The sequence below is a fragment of the Carettochelys insculpta genome, chromosome 1 (genome assembly GCF_033958435.1).
Source record: "Carettochelys insculpta isolate YL-2023 chromosome 1, ASM3395843v1, whole genome shotgun sequence".
Taxonomy (NCBI): domain Eukaryota; kingdom Metazoa; phylum Chordata; order Testudines; family Carettochelyidae; genus Carettochelys; species Carettochelys insculpta.
The window spans coordinates 105,605,595-105,623,900 of record NC_134137.1 but is presented as its reverse complement, the minus strand read 5'-3'; the positions used below and the strand labels follow the sequence as shown (position 1 = coordinate 105,623,900).

At 43.1% G+C, this 18,306-nt stretch overlaps 1 protein-coding gene across 2 annotated transcripts in view; it reads left to right on the top strand.

Annotated features, from left to right (window-relative positions):
• The window catches only part of UGGT2 (UDP-glucose glycoprotein glucosyltransferase 2), a 222,270-nt gene that overhangs the window by 123,837 nt on the left and 80,127 nt on the right, over positions 1-18,306 (top strand). For both annotated transcript variants that reach the window (XM_074989263.1, XM_074989273.1), the window contains 3 exons: positions 8,092-8,194; positions 16,227-16,306; positions 17,212-17,401. In XM_074989263.1, coding sequence (XP_074845364.1) covers positions 8,092-8,194; positions 16,227-16,306; positions 17,212-17,401 — 373 coding nt within the window. The remainder of the gene's footprint in view (positions 1-8,091; positions 8,195-16,226; positions 16,307-17,211; positions 17,402-18,306) is intronic.

Below are 18,306 nucleotides of genomic sequence, written 5' to 3'. Positions count from 1 at the left end.
ATTTCTTCAAGTAGTCCCCCCGTAGGTGCTCCACTTTGTGTGTTGGTGTGTCCTCGCACCAGTGCTTGGATATTCTTTCATAGCTGTGGTTTCCTGTGCATGCGCAGAAGCACCTCTTTGTGCTCTGCAGCATGCACGCAGCATGGGCTCCTCAGTGCCCTCTCTACCATCCTCAGCTGCAGATGGAACATCTAGAGTCCCTGCAAAAGAGCGCAACTTTAGTTAGTTAGCTACTAGTTCTTGAATATCTGATCCCTAGTCCAAGCTAGTTACCCTTGTTCATTGTTTTTAGATTTAAAAAAATATAGTTAGGTTATTGGTTTTGTTACTTTAGAGAGCTGGATCACCACTGTGCCACGCTCTCCAGTCTTTATGTGATGCACCGCATGCAAAGATGCCATGCCCGTTTCAGATGGTCAGGCGTCTGGTATAAAGTGCCTTGGCAAAGGCCACCAGCTGCAATGTCACATCCACTGCTCTAGACTAATGGCCAGAGCTTGTAGGAACCGAGCCAATAGGCTCAAGACTTTTTTTTGTGAAAAGTTACTACATCCAAAATCTCTGGTAATGCCGACTGCCCACGACAAGGCTAAGGGTGAGTACTCTAAGTGTCACCCAGCCTCTACGGAGTTTCCTGCTAAGGTGTTGGGCCCTTCTCCTGCCCATTCCTGGCCTCCAGATCTGTTTGTGCAGGCTGTGCTAGAAGGAAGAACCTCCGGCTCCCTGGCACTGTCCCTTCCAACTCCATCCAAATTGGTGCACTCCACGCCAAAACGCAAACACACCTCATCAACATCATCTTGTTCACCATCCACATCCCACTCCATTGGTGGTGGATGCAGTCTTGAACAAAACAAAGTCATTTTGTTCAACCCCGCAAGACAAGCCCAGCAAAACGTGGAACAATATGGGTTGGAAGGTTTATTTCTCTGACACCCTCCTTCTTTGTGCCACGAACTCTACGGCTATGCTGGCGGACTACGATTTTCAAAATATCTCTAAAATTACAGGAACTGGTCTCACAACTGCCTAAGAATCAGCGCCAGACATTAAGCAGCATTATCAAAGAAGGCCACACAATCTCCAGTATGGCCGTGCAATCCACCATAGACATTGCTGACACAGCGGCATGGGTCACGCCATCAGCAGCCGTTATGCACCGCACATTGTGGCTTATTCCCTTGGGGATGCCCAAAGAGCTGCAGCAGAAGGTTAAAAACCTACTTTTTGACTGCCAACATCTCGCAGACAAAACCGACAACGTGCTTCATTCAGTGAAGGACACCCGAACCTCATGAGACACCCTGGGGATGTACATGCCCCTGGTTAAGCGAGCTCACTACTTGCCATACCAGTGTCCTCAGGACCTGTTTCAACAATCCGATCAACATCCTCACTTTGAACAGTGCCAGAAACATCGATCACAGCACCGACACTCTGGCAGAGCGACCCTTGGCACCACACCTTCAGTCTTCCAAGCAGCAATTTTGAGGGTGTGGTCAAGAGTCTGATCCAGCATTCTTAACAGAGCTTCACAGATACACAACCATTTTGCCACTGTCTCCAGCCCTTCCTGCACCAGTAGAAAGCCATCACTGTGGACAAACAGGTGGTGGCATTGGTGGCACAAGGCTACTTCATCCCCTTCACTTCTACATGCGCTACCCACCTCCCTACACCATCTCTCTTCAGGAACCCTCCTCACGAGAATCTGTTCAACCAGGAAGTTCTGCACCTCCTTTATTTGGGGGTGGTCGGGCCTGTCCCTGAGGAATACCGAGGTAGGGGCTTTTACTCCACCTTCTTCCTCACCCAGAAGAAGAGTGGTGGATGGAGACCTATTTTGGATCTCAGACGGCTCAACAAGTATGTCATTTACAGATGTTTCAGGATGGTAACCCTAACCCTACCATTATTCTGGCCTTTGAGAAGAACGACTGGCTCGCAGCTCTCAGCCAACAGGATGCATATTTCCTTATCACCATCCATCCATCTCACAAACACTTCTTCCATTTCACAGTGGGAAGCTCCCACTACCAATATTAGGTCCTCCCGTTTCATCTCTGTATGTGTTTTCCATAACCCTGAGGGTGTTTGTCCACTCACCTGTGATGTCATGGGGTCATTGTCTTCTGCTACCTGGATGACTGCCTGCTAAAGGGACCATAGCTCCCCAAAACACAATACATGGTGCATTTCACCATGCATCTCCTACTCAGCTATGCAAAATCCACGGTCCACCTCACTCAGGCTCTGGAGTTCATAGGAGTGCACTAGACACCATCACTTCCACAGCCCACCCTGCCTATCCAAAGATTTTGCACCCTGTGCAATCTTGTTCAGGCAGTGCACCTGTCACCCACCACTGTGGTGCTCACCTGCCTAGCATTGCTGGGCCATAAGACCACCACCACTCAGGTGGTCAAGCTAGCCAGGCTTCATGTGTGCTGTCTGCAGTCATGACCTGGCTAGGGACCTGCTCTCTGAGACAACAGCCATTCCTCCATGGGTCCTCGCTTCACTTCAGTGATGGACATGCCTGGGCAACATCGTCACTGGCATGCCCTTTCATCAGCCATCATCATTGGTCACCCTCACCATGGATGCCTGCCTCCTTGTTTGAGGAACACAGCTCAGTCCTCACATGGTGCAGAGCAGATGGTCATTCACTGAACAAACACTTCATATCAACCAATTGGAACTCTGAGCAGCCTGCTATGCCTGCAAATATTTCCAGCAGTGCCTAACTAGCAGGTTGGTCCGTATACTCACCGACAACACCACCTGGATATATTACATCAACTGCCGAGCAGGAGTTCATTCTCCATCTCTAGGTAAGCATCCTTCAGTCTGCATAGACTGTGGATCGCGCCCTTTAAAGTTTCAATTGAGGACTTCATTTACAGCGTCTATTGTGACTATGAAGACCCACACGAGAGTGACAGTCCTTGCTGCATCTCTTGCAGATGTAGTAGGTGTCTGGCAAGTCCTTATTGTGCTTTCTGTGCGCTCGCTTCTCCTCTGCTAGCTGTCTGATCTTCATCTTGCCCTTCTGAAGGCCCTTGTGTAACCCCTGCCTCCATCTGCTGCAGTCGGCTGCTAGTTCTTCCCAGTTGTCCAGCTCGATGTCTACCTCTCTGAGGTCTCTCTTGCAGACATCTTTGTAGCACAACTGGGGGCATCCGGGAGGTCTTTTGCCAGAGGCTAGCTCACCATACAGGATGTCTTTTGGAATCCTTCCATCATTCATCCTGTGGTCGTGGCCAAGCCAGCGGAGTCGACGCTGCCTGAGGAGGGTGTGCATGGTTGGGATTCCAGCTTGCTCGAGGGCGGCGGTGTTGGTCACTCTGTCCTTCCATGATATTCCAAGGATGCGCCTGAGGCAGCGCAAGTGGAAGACGTTCAGCCTCTTTTCCTGGCGAGCATACGGAGTCCAAGTCTCGCTGCCATAAAGGAGGGTGCTGAGGACGCAGGCTCTGTAGACTTGCATTTTGGTGTGAATGTACAGCTTGTTGTTATTCCACACTCTCTTGCTGAGTCTGGACAGAGTTGTGGCTGCTTTTCCAATCCTCCTATTTAGCTCAGTGTCCAACGACAGGGTGTCAGTGACGGTGGACCCGAGGTAAACGAACTCGTGGACGACCTCTAACGTATAGTTGTCAATGCTGATTGATGGGGATTCAGCAACATCCTGATCGGGTATGTTTGTCGTCTTTAGGCTGATGGAGAGCCCAAATTCCTTGCACGCGTTGGAGAACCGATCCAGCAGTTTTTGAAGCTGGTCTTCTGTGTGATCTCCATCTCTAAATGCAGAAGCTGTAAGGCCATGGACAGGGTGCATTCCCCCGAGTCCTCAATGTGATGACCGATGCTCTCAGCCACTCGTTCACTAACCGTCATGAATGGGAAATCAGCACAGTTGCCCTCAATCCAGGGGTCCAGCTGTGGGGCCACCCTCACATAGACCTGTTCACTACCAGGACCAACAGAAAGTGCCACCTGTACTGTTCCAGACTGGGGCTTGGGAGGCACCCCCCCAGGGATGCCTTCGCCATCATGTGGAATGCACCATTACTGCTGTACGCATTCTCTCCCATTCCACTGATCCACAAAGTATTACTCAAGGTCAGAGAAGACTGAACCGTCCTCATCCTAGCAGCCCCGGCGTGGCCCAGACAGCCCTTGTAGCCTTACCTCTTTCGGATGTCAGTAGCAGCCCATTGTCAGTTTTCTCCTCACTGTGATCTTCTGCCTCTGGACTTCGGCTGCACTCTGCATTCTGATCCCTGCAGGCTGCATCTTCATGCATGGCTCCTTCATGGCCCCGAAATGCCGAAACCACGTGCTCTGAGGGAGCAAAAAGGATCCTCATGAACAGTAGATGGGAATCTACATGCAAGTCTTACCTTTGTAAAAGGTGGCAGTTTTCTTACTGGATAGACACCCATTATTCGACCCCTCCTGATACCACGCCTTTGCCCATCCTTTTAGGCTATCTATCACACCTGTGTGAGTCTGTTATCCACACAAATGTCTTTATCCCTTCCACACTTCAGGGACACACACCTTAACCCACACCATAGGGCTCAAGGCACGACCCTGTTAATTTAAACTCCCACCTTTACCCAATTCCAAGTAATTCCCTGTGTGTATGCAGGATCTGTGCCACTGAAAAAGCCTTACACAGTAACATTCTTATTCTCTATTTATTTACAATTACCAAGAAAGCAGAATACATGCTAAGCACACAGTATCATGCTCCCCAATCCTGATAAAGGTAGGCAGACTCCCCCTTTTGGGACAGACTAAGTCAGTTTCTGAATGCTAGTTGATGCACCTCAGGGTCTGGCAGTTCTAGTGTTGGGGGTGAGTCCTCCCAGGTTTTTCCCATTTTGATGTTCTTTTTCCATCCTTCCCTCTTCCATCCTTCTCTTCCTTTTCCTCTCCTCTGGGTTTCCTTCCTGGACTCCAGTTTAAGTAACGAAACTTGAGTCCTCCTTAGCTATACCTTGACTAATTATTTTAATATAATTTTAATAATCAAGTGTAATCTACTGTAACAGGATTACCTAAACAGTCATAACCCACCACCTTAATTGATTTACACCTAGCAAAATTAATTGTACAGCAGACAGAAACAATTACAAAGCAGGCAGAGATCAGACAGAAAACAGTAGAAAAGTGAAGACAATCATCATAGAATGGTAACAGAGAGACAGCCATGTTAGTCTCTAGTCTATCAAAAGAAAAAGGCAGTCCAGTAGCACTTTAAAGACTAACAAAATAACTTGTTAGGTGGTGAGCTTTCGTGGGACAGATCCTCTTCTTCAGACCATACTCATGCCAGAACAAACTCAATATTTAAGGCACAGAGATCCAAAAATTATCAAGATTGACAAATCAGAAAAAGTGTAATCAAGGTGGGCAAATCAGAAGAGCAGAGGGGAAGCTGGGGGGGAGGAGTCAAGAGTCAGGTAAAGAAAAGTATGTAAAAGAGGTGATTCCACAACCTCAGCTATTGATAAGTCATTGCTTGCCAGATGAAATGCTATTAACTAAGTTTTCTTTAGCCATCTTGCTTTCTTTATCTGGTGACAATGGGTAGCATTAGGATGTGGTCTCCCACTTAACAGCCTGATGTGACACTATTGTAATGAGATTTTAGATGCAATGTGAATATGTGATTTGTAGTTCTACAATTAACAGCTGCTGCTCCTCATTCTGGCTGTAGAGGAAGGCCATTTCAGTATGGCTATAGAAAAACCATATTGGTTATACTGTTACAAGTCGGGCCTTAGCCTCAGCACTGCCGAGCACACACCGTGGCCCTAGCAGCATTTCACCAACCAGAAGATGGGTTTTCATTTCTGGCCCATCCCATCACCAAACACTTCTTAACGGGATTTCAAAACACCTTTACATCAGTCTGTGTCCTGGTCCCTGTCTGGGACATCAACCATGTACTTCATTGCCTTTTGAGGCCACCTTTCAAACCCTTGGCGACATGCTCCTGGCTTCACTGGTCTATGAAGGTATTGTTCCTCATGGTGATCACATTGGCCAGGCATGTAGGGGAGCTTGCAACCCTAATGGCTGAGCCTCCCTATATGGTCTTTACCAAGGATAGAGCTAGTTTACGACCTCATCCCAAGTTTCTTCATAAGGTTCCCTCGCCATTCCACATTAAGGAACCTATTCACTTACCAACATTTTACCTGAAGCCACATTCCAACCCTGTGCACACAGGATGGCACATGTTAGACATCTGACAGGCAATGGCTTTATACATTGACCATATAAAACTGTGGCGCAAATCTCCCAGGCTCTTCCTGTCCTTTATGGAGGAGTCCAAAGGCCTGCCGGTCTCATCCCAGCACCTTTCCAATTGGGTTTCCTCCTGTGTCTGCACATGTTATGCACTTCACTGTGGGGAGCTGCTGGTGCCATTACAGCCCACTCAACCTGGGCTGTATCTTCCACTACCACCTTTCTCAAGAATGTACCTCTTACAGACATCTGTAAGGCGGCCACATGGTCTTCCACTAACACGTTTGTTCAGCACTATGCTCTCTTATTTGTCGCATCTTCTATCCTAGGGGGCCAATCTGTGTTGTTTACTGAGTTAGTGACTGAGCTCCAAACCCACCTCTGTTCTGCGACTAGTGCTTTACAGGCACCTAGCAAGTAGCACCCCTGGGGTCGCTACTTGAAGAAGAAAAGGAAGTTACTCACCTTGTGCAATAACGATGGTTCTTCAAGATGTGTGTCCCCATGGGTGCTCCACTTCCCTCCCTCCTGCCCGTGCTTTGGAGCATCCTGCTCTTTTTGTCAGGTAGAGAAGGAGTGGAGGAGCCCGTGCCCTGCACATGCCAGAGAGCACAAGGAGGTGGTTCTGCACATTCATAGCACAGGAAACCATGGCTATAGAAGAACCTTTGAGCGCTGGTGCGAGGACACATCAACACCCAGAGTGGAGCACCCATGGGGACAAACATCGTGAAGAATTGTCATTGCTGCACAAGGTGAGTAACTTCCTCTTCATACAAATAGTGGAAATCCACTATTCAATGCATGATTTATTAACTTATACATTTAATGAGGGCCTACAGTAGTTCATTTCTATGGATCCATCTTCCTGTAATCAAGGGCCTATGATTAATATATTATGTCATTTTAACCTGGTTTGCCAGAATAAATTCTCCTTATATTAAACATTACTCAGTTTCCATTTTAATTAATTTTTTAAATAAAATTTCTGTCACTGTTGACTTTTGCTGACACTTGCAAAATCTGATGATTGAGGATAGAGAAAGTCGCAAAGTGGGGCTGGGAGCTGGAGACTTCAGGTTGAGATTATAATTTTTGGACATTATATCAAAGACTGATTGCAATACTTTATGATTGAAGATTCTGGGGTTTCTGTAAACTTTGTCATTAAATTAACCCAACAAAAAGGTACCATGAGTTTTAATATACACTATCTGGTGCATGTGAGGGGGTCAATGGGACAGGATGCCTGTCATTTAACCCTTTGCTATGAGAAAATGCTCAGGGGGCAGCCTCAAACTTGAGTAATCAGTGGGATCAGAGATCCCTTCCTACAAGGAGGCAAATATAGAAAGGATGGAGAAAAATTCTATCTATAAGATGATCAATAGCAAAAGACCCAGGTCTTCCTCCTGCAACTTTTGCAAAAGCAGCATGAGGGATCTTCACTTGCAGTGTGGGGAGTACCAAAGTCAACTACAAAGGAGCAATCAGTAGGTGACCACATCTTTGTAGTGTGTAGAAGAGTGAGGAACATTCTGTCAGCTATTGCTTCCAGGAGGAGGTGTTGGCTATTGCTTTCATGAAAGGGTTGTAATGAGCAGAAGAAACGTTTTTTTCTATGCTTTTCTGGACACTTCACAGTTGACTATGACAGATGTTTGGAGCAATGTCTTGTATTGAAAAATTCATAAAGGAGATGTAAAATGCTAAAATACGATAAATTTGGAACTAAGCAAACATATTGATAATTGCTATTTGTACAACTTTAATTGAAAAATTAATTTAATTTTTTATTTCACTGTTTAACATCTTTTTTAACAGCCTAGTAAAAATAGATCCTCAACAAAATGAACCATTCTATGATGTTATTGCTATTGTTGATCCTTTAACAAGAGAAGCACAGAAGATGGCACATTTATTGATTGTAAGACAATGGCAGTTTCTTTTAATTTCTAGTTTTTGTACTTTAACTTGTATTAGGCATGTTTTGATTTGTTGTTATTTGTACATTAAATACAGAATGTAAAATTACCGTCTGGCCGATTAGTTTAACTGAAATTGTCTAATATAGGCTTAACAATATAAAAATGATTGTCTACCTTAGAAGATATGTCTATGAAATCTAACCCCATATCAGTGCTTGAATTGAATATCTTATTTCCCTTGTATAGATGGTGACTATCTTTGCCCTTTTCAAGTGTTCTGGAATCTCTCATGTCTTCCATGACTTTTTAAAGATGATAGCTAATGACTCAGATGCCTCCTTTGTCATCTCCTTAAATATTCTAGGATGCATTTCTTCAGGCCCTGGTGACTTGAAGATATCTAACTTTTCTAATGTGTTCTGTAACATATTCTTTTCCTTCCTTCCTTCCTTCCCCAGAATCATTTTAGCTTCTGAATCTGCCTCATTTTCTCCAGTATTGACTCTGCTAGGCAACCAGCTATCACCAACCTTATTGGTACCTCTGCCATTTCCACATTTCTTTTATTGGTTTTCTTGCTTCATTGAGTAATGGGCCTACCCTGTCCTTGGTCCTCCTCTTCTAATATATTTGTAGAATGTTTTCTGTTACCCTTTATGTCCCTAGCTAATTTGAGCTTGTTTAGTGCCTTCACCTTTCTAATTTTGCCCCTACCTACTTTTATTATTTGTTTATATTTATCTTTTGTAATTTGACTTAGTTTTCACTTTTTGTAGAACTCCTTTTTGGTTTTTAGACATTGAAAATCTCCTGGTTAAGCCAGGGTGACATCTTGCCATACTTCTGATCTTTTCTACACAGTGGAATAATTTGTTCTTACACACTTAATAATGTCTCTCTGAAAAACTGCCATCTTCAGTTGTTTTTCCTCTTAGTCTTGCTTCCCACGAGACCTTACCTACCAACTTTGAGTTTACTAATGTCTCCCTTCTTGAAACCCACTATCTTTATTTTACTGTTCTTCTTCCATAGAAGCATGAACTCTTATCTGATTCATGATCACGATCACCCCAGCTGCCTTCCGTTTTCAAATTCTCAACCAGTCACTTCCTATTTGTTAAAATCAAATATAAAATAATCTCCCCCTTAGTAGCTTTCTCCACCTTCTTAAATAAAAAATATCTCTAATATACGACAAAAACTTATTGGATGATCTGAGTCCTACTGTTTTACTTTCCCAACAGATATTTGGATAGTTAAAGCGTCATCCTCCTCTTACTGCTTAGGTGGTCTGTAGTAGACCTCTACCATGACACCCTTGTTTTTGATGCCTTTGATCCTTATCCAGAGAGTCTCAACAAGTCTGTTGCCTTTGTCCATCTAAACCTCAATCCAAGTGTACACATTTTTAAAATATCTCCTTGCTTTTTACTCTGCCTGTCTTTCCTGAGTAAGCTGTATCTTTCTATACTAATATTACAGTCATGTGTTATCCCACCAAGTCTCTATAATATCAATTATGTCATAGTTTTGTTTATTTACTACCATTTGAAGTTCTTCTTGTTTATTCACCATACTTCTTGCATTAATATGCAGACAGCCAAAACACTGATTCAATAATGCCTCCCTCCCCAGTTCAGTCTTGTCTTTCCTTTATACCCTGCTATCACAACTCATTCTCCCCACCAAGGATTCAGGGCAATTGCTTGAAGGCCCATACCACAGAGAGCCCTGTATGGTAGGGCTTGCACTTGGGCTTCATCCTGATGCAAAGGGGCTCAGGCATATTAGTATTTGAACATAGTATTCCACTTTTAATTCATGTACTTATATTTATTCTTTTCTTTTTATATTATATGTGTGTTGATGTGTATGACTGTGAATTTAATATAGCTTTTAATCTACTGGATATGTAGAAAAAACAGTTGTTCTGATGCAGGTGGGCTCTGGAGTTTAGAAACAAAAGGGAGAACTATGGCTGTGAAAAATAGTGTTATGGATATGAAGCTGTTAAAATTGCCGTCCTTTCTTATGAGTCATATTATTCCATTCCTTTAAGATTACCATGTGAAATTTAAAATTCCTTCTTCAATATCAAAGCCCTGCAAATTTTTTTCTCTAGCTTGTCTTGATTCCTGTTATAATTTGCTTTATTTTCTTCTCCTTGAAAAACCTCACGCATTTGTTTCTTTTTCCAACTCCCATTTTCATGTCTTTTTCCACGGCATTGCCTGTGAATGGAATGTCCTTCCAGTCTCAGTACGCCAGAGTCCCACTCACTTTGCACTCACAACTATCCTGAAGATGAATTTAAGAAAAATCAGAATTTTGATTTCATGTGAAATTCTGGTATTTCAACATTTGTTTTCATCCTCAGTTGAAAGTTGAAATATCTGTTTTTCAGAGAACGACATGATGATGTTTCTGAATCAAAATATTTTTGTTGTGGGTTGATACACTAACTGCATTTTTCTGTTGTGGTACCTTGCCTCATGGGAGTTCTAGCTCAGGTCTGTGGTTCCTGTTCTCCTTTATGAACTGGACTCGCAAGCTGGAATACATCCTCCTGGATTTACCTGCGGCTGAACATTTCCAACGATGCACTGTGCCACTTAGGGGGGAGGCTGCAAAGCATCAGGAAAAAGGCCACCAAACTAGTGAGCCCAGACCATAGGAGAGAATGGGACCTGAATGTCATCTCTCAAGAGGCAACGCGCAATGATAGGGAGTTGCAGATTAATTTCGAGAGGAGTCAAAACAGAACATTTTGAGTCAGTTCAACAAACTTCATTAAAAAAATCAGAAATTGCATTTTCTGTGGAAAAATTGTTTGGCTGTACCTATTTCCTTATGCTCTACAAACATTAAACCATCACACCTTCTCCAGAAGATAATTAATGTGTTTAAGCAAGCATGTAACCAAATTGGGCCATCTCTGGGTATATGTCAAGGCCATAAGCTCTTTTGTGCTGTGTTTGTATTGATATATTGTTTGGCAAAGCACCAAACATTTTTCTGGTATTCAACAAATAATAATACAACAAAACAGCAGTCATGTATCACTTTAAAGACTAACAAAATGATTTTTTAGGTGATGAGCTTTTGTGGGACAGGCCCACTTCTTCAGATCTGCTTACTAAGGGTCATACTTTCTGAAGAAGTGGGTCTGTTCCACTAAAGCTCGTCACCTAATAAATCATTTTGTTAGTCTTTAAAGTGCTACTTGACTGCTGTTTTGTTCCGTTAAAATACAGACTAGCATGACTACTTCTCTGTTACAGATCTTAATAATGGTAACTCTCTATGGCATTAAGGATTCATCTGCCAATAAATGATTAATATTGCAATCATTTGTGAACAGTTTTTAATCAATATCATACATGATTTTTATGTGCTCTGGTAAAAGCGTTCTGTTTTCATAATACCTTATGTCATTTGGTAGTCACTCGAAACTATACTGAAGAAACTTAAAACTGTTATGTATTAAGACCATAACAGGATGAACAGGCTTTCCTAGGTTACAAAGGCAGGGCTAGGAGTTTCAGATCATTCAAAAACAGTCTGAGCAAGTAGTCCAGTGGCACTTTAAAGACTAACAATATAATTTATTAGGTGGTGAACTTTCGTGGGACAGACCCACTTCTTCAGATTATAGCCATACCAGACTCGATGTTTGAGGCACAGAGAACCAAAAATAATAATCAATGTTGACAAATCAGAAAAATATTATCAAGGTGAGCAAATCAGAGAGTAAGGGGAAGAAGACGCAGGGAGTCAAGAATTAGATTAAGCCACATATGCAAAAAAGCCCCTATAATGACCTAAAAAATTAGGCCTCCTTGACAATTCTTCTAGAACCTGGGATGGCCTGCCTTTTGAGGGATGGAAACTCAGCTCAGCTTAGCTCCATTCTCCCTCAATTCAATTAGTGTAGCAGTATCCAATGAACTATAGAGATTCCTGTGCTCTTTAAAGAGGGAAGGAGCACCAACTCCTAGCCCCTGTAGGTGGCTTGCCTTTGCCACATGGTTTTCAGTGCCCGTGTCTTCTCTTTACTCCTGTGAGGGGTAAAAGGGTGTTGTTTAAGGAAGCCCAGGCCCTCCCAATCCATCAGGCTCTGACCCAGGATCCTGTGAGAAGCGAACTATGGCAGGCACCAAGGCATAGCTGAAGACTGCCTCCCAGGGTCTCTTCTTACCATTCATCCCTGCCACAGTCTCAAATTCCAACTTAAGATAGCAAAAGAGAAGAAAGGAGGATAACTGTATCTTCAGTCCATAGTTCCCAAACTTTTGTCTGCCTGACTCCATTTGCAGACATACAGTTTCCTGTGACCACAGAGAGTACAAGACAACGCAGCAAATGCTTCAAGTAATTTGACCATTAAGTATGCCATTTAATGCTTTTTAATATGAGACGTAGGCTTACATCTTACACCATAACATCTGAGTCTGGCAGTATGGTGGAAATTGCACATCTAACCTCTGATGTCACATTACTACTACTGCTACTTAACCTTTGTACTTCACATGGTGCATAGGTCATCTACAAGTCTCTTCCACTTCACCCTGTCTTGGGACAAAACTTCTAACTGATCCCAGCTGTATCCCAGTTCTTGTCCTCCAGCCTCAGTGGATCTTCTTCACATTGTCTGAGGTCGTCTTCTTTTGCGTTTGCATGTGAGAGCTTGACAAACTATGCTGGATAATGGTTTTCTGAGAGCGTGGCCTAGCCAATCCCACTTTCTTCTCTTGATTTCAATGTCAGCGGGTTCTTGTCCTGCTGTATTCCAAAGCTCCTCATTTGTGATGAAGTCTTGCCATTTTATGTGAAGGATGTAGCTCAGGTATCTGTTTATGAATGTCTGTAGCTTGTGATTTGAAGATTTTTTTAGTACGCCAGGTCTCACATCCATACAAGAGCACACTCTTCACATTTGTGTTGAAGATCCACGGTTTCATCTTCGCAGATATTATTTGTGAACTCCATATGGGATGCAGAATGCTTTCTCTATCCTGGCATTCATATCCTTATCTGTTCCTCCATCTCTGCCCATTATACTCCCCAAGTAGGTGAGCTGCTCCACATCTTCCAGTTCATTCCCTTCCAGTGTGCTGATGGTGTTGGCTGGACTGGTTGATCCTCATTGGCTTCGTTTTTCCCTTGTTAATGTTCAGTGCAGCCATTGAGGCAGTTTTTTCTAGTGTTGGGACCTTTTCTTTCATGCTTTCATGTTGGTGTGAAAGGAGGGCAACATCACCAGCAAAATTAACGTCCTCTAGCTGTTTGAAAAGTGTCCGCTGAATGCCTCATTGATGGCCATCTGTTGTCCTGCTCATAATCCAGTCCATTGTGATCAAGAACAGGCAAGGTGACAATAGGCACCCTTGCCGCACTCCCGACAGTATGCTGAAGGATTCTGTCAAGACAGCATTGTGAACAACTTGGTATATCAAGGGTTCATACACTGAATGAATCAAGTTAATAATTTTGGATGGGATGCTATGATGTTGCAGCAGTTTCCACAAAGTGTCTCTATTGACGCTGTCAAAGGCTTTTTCAAAGTCTATGAAGGTTATGTACAGTGGGGAGTTCCGCTTGAGCGACCGTTCTATGATCACTTTGAGAGTTGTGATTTAGTCTGTACAGGGTCTCTTGCTTCGGAAGCTGGCCTGTTCTTCCCTGAGCTGTTTATCAATTTCTGTCTTCATTCTCTCCAAGGGAATCCTATTGAACACTTTTCCTGGAAAAGACAGTGACATGATGCCCCTCCAGTTCTTGCATTCCTTCAGGTTTCCTTTTTTTTGGTAAGCTTGGTAAGGTAGCCATGGTTCCAGTCTTGTGGGATCTCTTCAGTGTCCCAGATTTTCTCAAATAGATCATTAGTGAAATCAGTGGTAGGTCAATATTGTGACCTCCTGGACACAAGTGCACTGAACCCAGCTTCACAAATATTTGTGCTTACAATTAGCACCATCAGTTTCAAGGCGTATACGGAGAGTGTGGTATATTTATTCTTGACAGTGAACAAAAACTCTGGGGAAGAAAGCTGGACTTACATTACTTGCAAGGCTTTATTGCAGGACATTTCAATGAGTTTGATTTGGGATACTGGCAAATTCATGGCATCTGACTTGCTATGAAAGAGATTTCACACACAGTCAGACTTTGACATATTCAAATCAGGTCAAAAAGATTCTGAACAGTTGCTCTGTCTGACTAAGGTGCTCAGCAGCCACCTGTGTGGGGGCTGAATAACGTCATTGTCAGCCAGGAGTTTGCAACGAAGAGACAGTGACTTACAATCAGTGATCCTTGTAAGCAGAGCACTTAGGCTGTCCCCCAGGAAACATTCAGATACCACCTAACTGATTAGTAGAGGCCTAAAGCCAGCAACGTGCGATTCTATTGGTGGTGCACATCAGCACATGCCTTAGTGCACACAACAAAATTTATTTGGCCCATAAATGGAAAACTTAGAGGAAATGCTGCTTACAATAATTGCTTACCAAATGCCAACAAAATACTCAGTCATATAAAAGCAGATAAGAGGCGTGCCTTAAGAGCTTACGAGATACTAGCAATTCTTATCTATAGCTAAATCTACACTAGAGAAATAAGTCGATTTCAGATACGGCTTTTGCATATAGCCTCTATACTCTTGTGTCAACCTCCCTTACTCCGTGTGATAGCATAGAGTACAGGGGTCAGCTGCCAATCCAAGAGAGATTGATTTTGCGCGCCTGTACCAGATGCGCAAAATCGAACTCCGGAAGATTCACCCTGACCGGGTTGATCTTCTCCACTGTACAGACAAGCCCAAAGAAAAAACTAGGATGCTCTCTTGATAAGCTTGCTGCACACAAATGAGGATCTTCAGTGTTCAGGTCTCTCACATAATTGCTTGCATAGCTCACTAGTGCTAATGACAAAGTACTGTCCACACAGCCACCTCTATACACCCATTATATCTGGGTCTGATCCACAAATGTCAACCCAGGAAGTGTGACATATGTGGAGTAGGCTTGGACATGTTTGTGGGTAGACAGCATTGTCTCACAAGCCAAATCTTGCCCATTGGATCTGCGACCCCACCTCCTGAAGGGGTTGCAGCCCACAGTATGGGGGCTACTGAGGTAATCTCTTCCTTCCCAGTGGTTCAGTGGTATGGGGGCTACTGAGGTAATCTCTTCCTTCCCAGTGGACACTGCTTTAGCAGCTTTGATCCGAAGTTCCCAGGGCAGGTCTACCCTGTTCTCTCATCTGTCCTATCTGAGTTGTCTGGTTCCACTTAAGGCTCTTTGCTGTAACTGGAGCATGCTGTACAGCAGGAGAGAGCAAACTTTTTACGTCAGGCTCTGCTTTTTGTCCCAGCAATTATCAAGGCCACACCCAACCTGTGTTATGTAGTTCAAACTGATGAATATTTTGGTTATGTTAGGGCCTAACCAGTTGCCTGACTTCAAACCCATAGAACTGTGAAAGGTTGGGAATATTAGCAGCCATCACATAATTAAGATAGTGTACCACTTTGTAGCTTTATCAGGCTTCTGGCTTCATTCTGGGTGTTGAGTACACTGTCCCGGCTTCCAATGACACTTAACCCTAAGCATGTGCTTAGGTGCTGTGCTGAATTAGGGAGCGCTCAAGCGGTCTCCTGGAAATGATGTGCCTCATTCCCATGAGGGCAGAGAGGAGGCTTGGGGGAGGTAGCAGAGATCACAGGGGAGGTAGTGGAAGCCGTGAGAGGGAGTATAAGCTGATCGTGCTGTGACCCCTTATAAAATTTCATGTCTCCCCCCAAGGAGGTACACCCCCACATTTTGCACACCCATGTCTACAAGTTAGGGGAGTGGAGTCACCTGGGCTGAGGACTTCTCCTTAACACCTTCTGTTCTAATGTAGAGTTAATACACCACATCAGAGAGGGAAAAAAGGTTTTGTTAAGAGAACAATTTGTTTGCAAAGCAAAGGAAGGCTGATAACTACCCAAATCCGTTTTTAATAAAGAAAACATCTCTTTTCTGTTAGGTACTTGGAGGGATTGTCAACATGAAACTGAGGCTGTTTATGAACTCTAGATCTAAGTTGTCAGAAGTACCTTTGAAAAGGTGAGTGGCAAGTTATAAACTGTTCTTTGACATATGTGATATAATAAACTAAAAGGAGCTGCAGTGATATAATCTCATCAGGAATCAGTAATGTTTCAATGAGGTTGATTCTTGCTGCTTGACTCGTTATTTTCTGTAAATTTAAATTGAATCGTACTGTAGCATTTGTACATAACAGAATATATTGTGTGAGATGGAAGTAATTAGGGTAACTATATTTTCCAGATTAAAAATGACAAAACTATTTACATTTATAAACACTGATAATTTCTCGTCTATTGTTTTTTCTGCAATAATTAATCTCTCAAGCATCAAAAAATTGATAGAGCCATGCATGGAGTACATAGCAGCAGGTGGAAAAAAAAAAAGCCAAAAGGGCCAGTTTTGTTGTTTCTGGGGTCTGTTCCTTTTGGGTAGTAGTTGGTAGGAAGGGAGATGTCTCTCTTCCCCTTTGTATCTCTTCTAATGTTGAAACTAGAGTTAGGCATGTCTTTCCTGAAGAGCTGCTGCTTCTTTCTGGTGCTGCTGCTACTTCACCTACTGGCAGGAATTCTGGGAGTCTAATAAACGCCACAGCCAGACTGCTCCTCCCACTTCAGATTCCCTGTCTTGGGTCCTCACTTTATGAAGCACTGAGAATGTTGACAGAGAGGGCTCTTCACTCTCCCAAGCCAGACTGAGTGAGAGGAGAAATATTCCTCCTATGCTTACTCTTTAGCCCATGTGTTAAATGGTAGGTATTGCATGAAAGCATTTCACAAATGCGTGGAGCTGCCAGACCCTCAAACATTGTTCATGTAGTAAATGGACTTATAACATGTTTTTTATAAGAACTTTCTGGTTACTTAAAATTCAGCCTGCATATTGCATAATATGTAATCTTTCAATATACTTATTTTCAACAGCTTTTATCGTTTTGTTCTGGAGCCAGAACTGACATCTGGGGCCAACAACCTCTTTCCTTCTGAACCTGTGACAAAGTTCCTAGAAATGCCAGAAACACTACTTTTAACTCTAAACATGATCATTCCTGAAAGCTGGTTGGTTGAAGCAGTAAACAGTTCTTATGATCTCGATAACATTAATTTAAAGGATGTAAGTAGTCATTTCCAAACACCTTGAAATCTGTAGCTGGATCATATAGGCAGAAGTCAATGATAAATTTTGCATAAATGCTCACTATTTCAGTGAATTATTTTGCTAATATTCCCCCTTTTAAATCTCATCTTCTCCCTTCCAAATCTCTCAGCAGCCTTCTTTTCTTTTTAAAATAAAGAAAAATAAATAAAATGTTAAGAAGTTAGCAACAAATTATACAAGAATCACAAAATTTTTAATGTGTAATAGTTTTAAAAGCAATTATTTTTATACATTGAAACAATAATGTTGTCATCTTCTTGAGTTAGGACTGAAGCAGTGAAGTAGATGTTCCAGGTTATCCTTTTCTTGAATCCTTAATTTTATTATCTGTTAATAATTGAGTTAGAGCATTTAACAACATCTCAGAATTTACTAAGCATAGAATAACTCCAGTTCTATCCTTCTTCTCCTCAGGGGCATGCCTGGTTCCCTGGGCTTCGAACACCATTCCTCATGTGTAGGATGTTGATACCAGTGTCACACAGATTCAGTGTGTCCCCTGCCTAGGCAAGGCACACAGCCCTTAAAAGTATCTGCACTGGAATAAGTTAAAAACCAAGGGCAAGAAATCCAGGGACTTGCAACTTAAATTACTCTTGATAGAGAAGGCCCTCAGTCCAATGTCTGAGCCAGAAGCAAGGACCCCTACAGAACAGATGTCACCAATGAGAGAGGTTATCCTTTTAAGGCTCAGACAGCAGACCATCTTTACCAGCTGTAAAGATGGCTAAAAAGCAACCTGCTTCACAGGCTTTGGTGATGGTCAAATAGAGGTGTTCACCAGGCTGGCATGCTCATTTGGTACCTATCGTACTGCCAATCTCTACAATTGAGGTACTGGCATCTTCCAGTGGGTGATT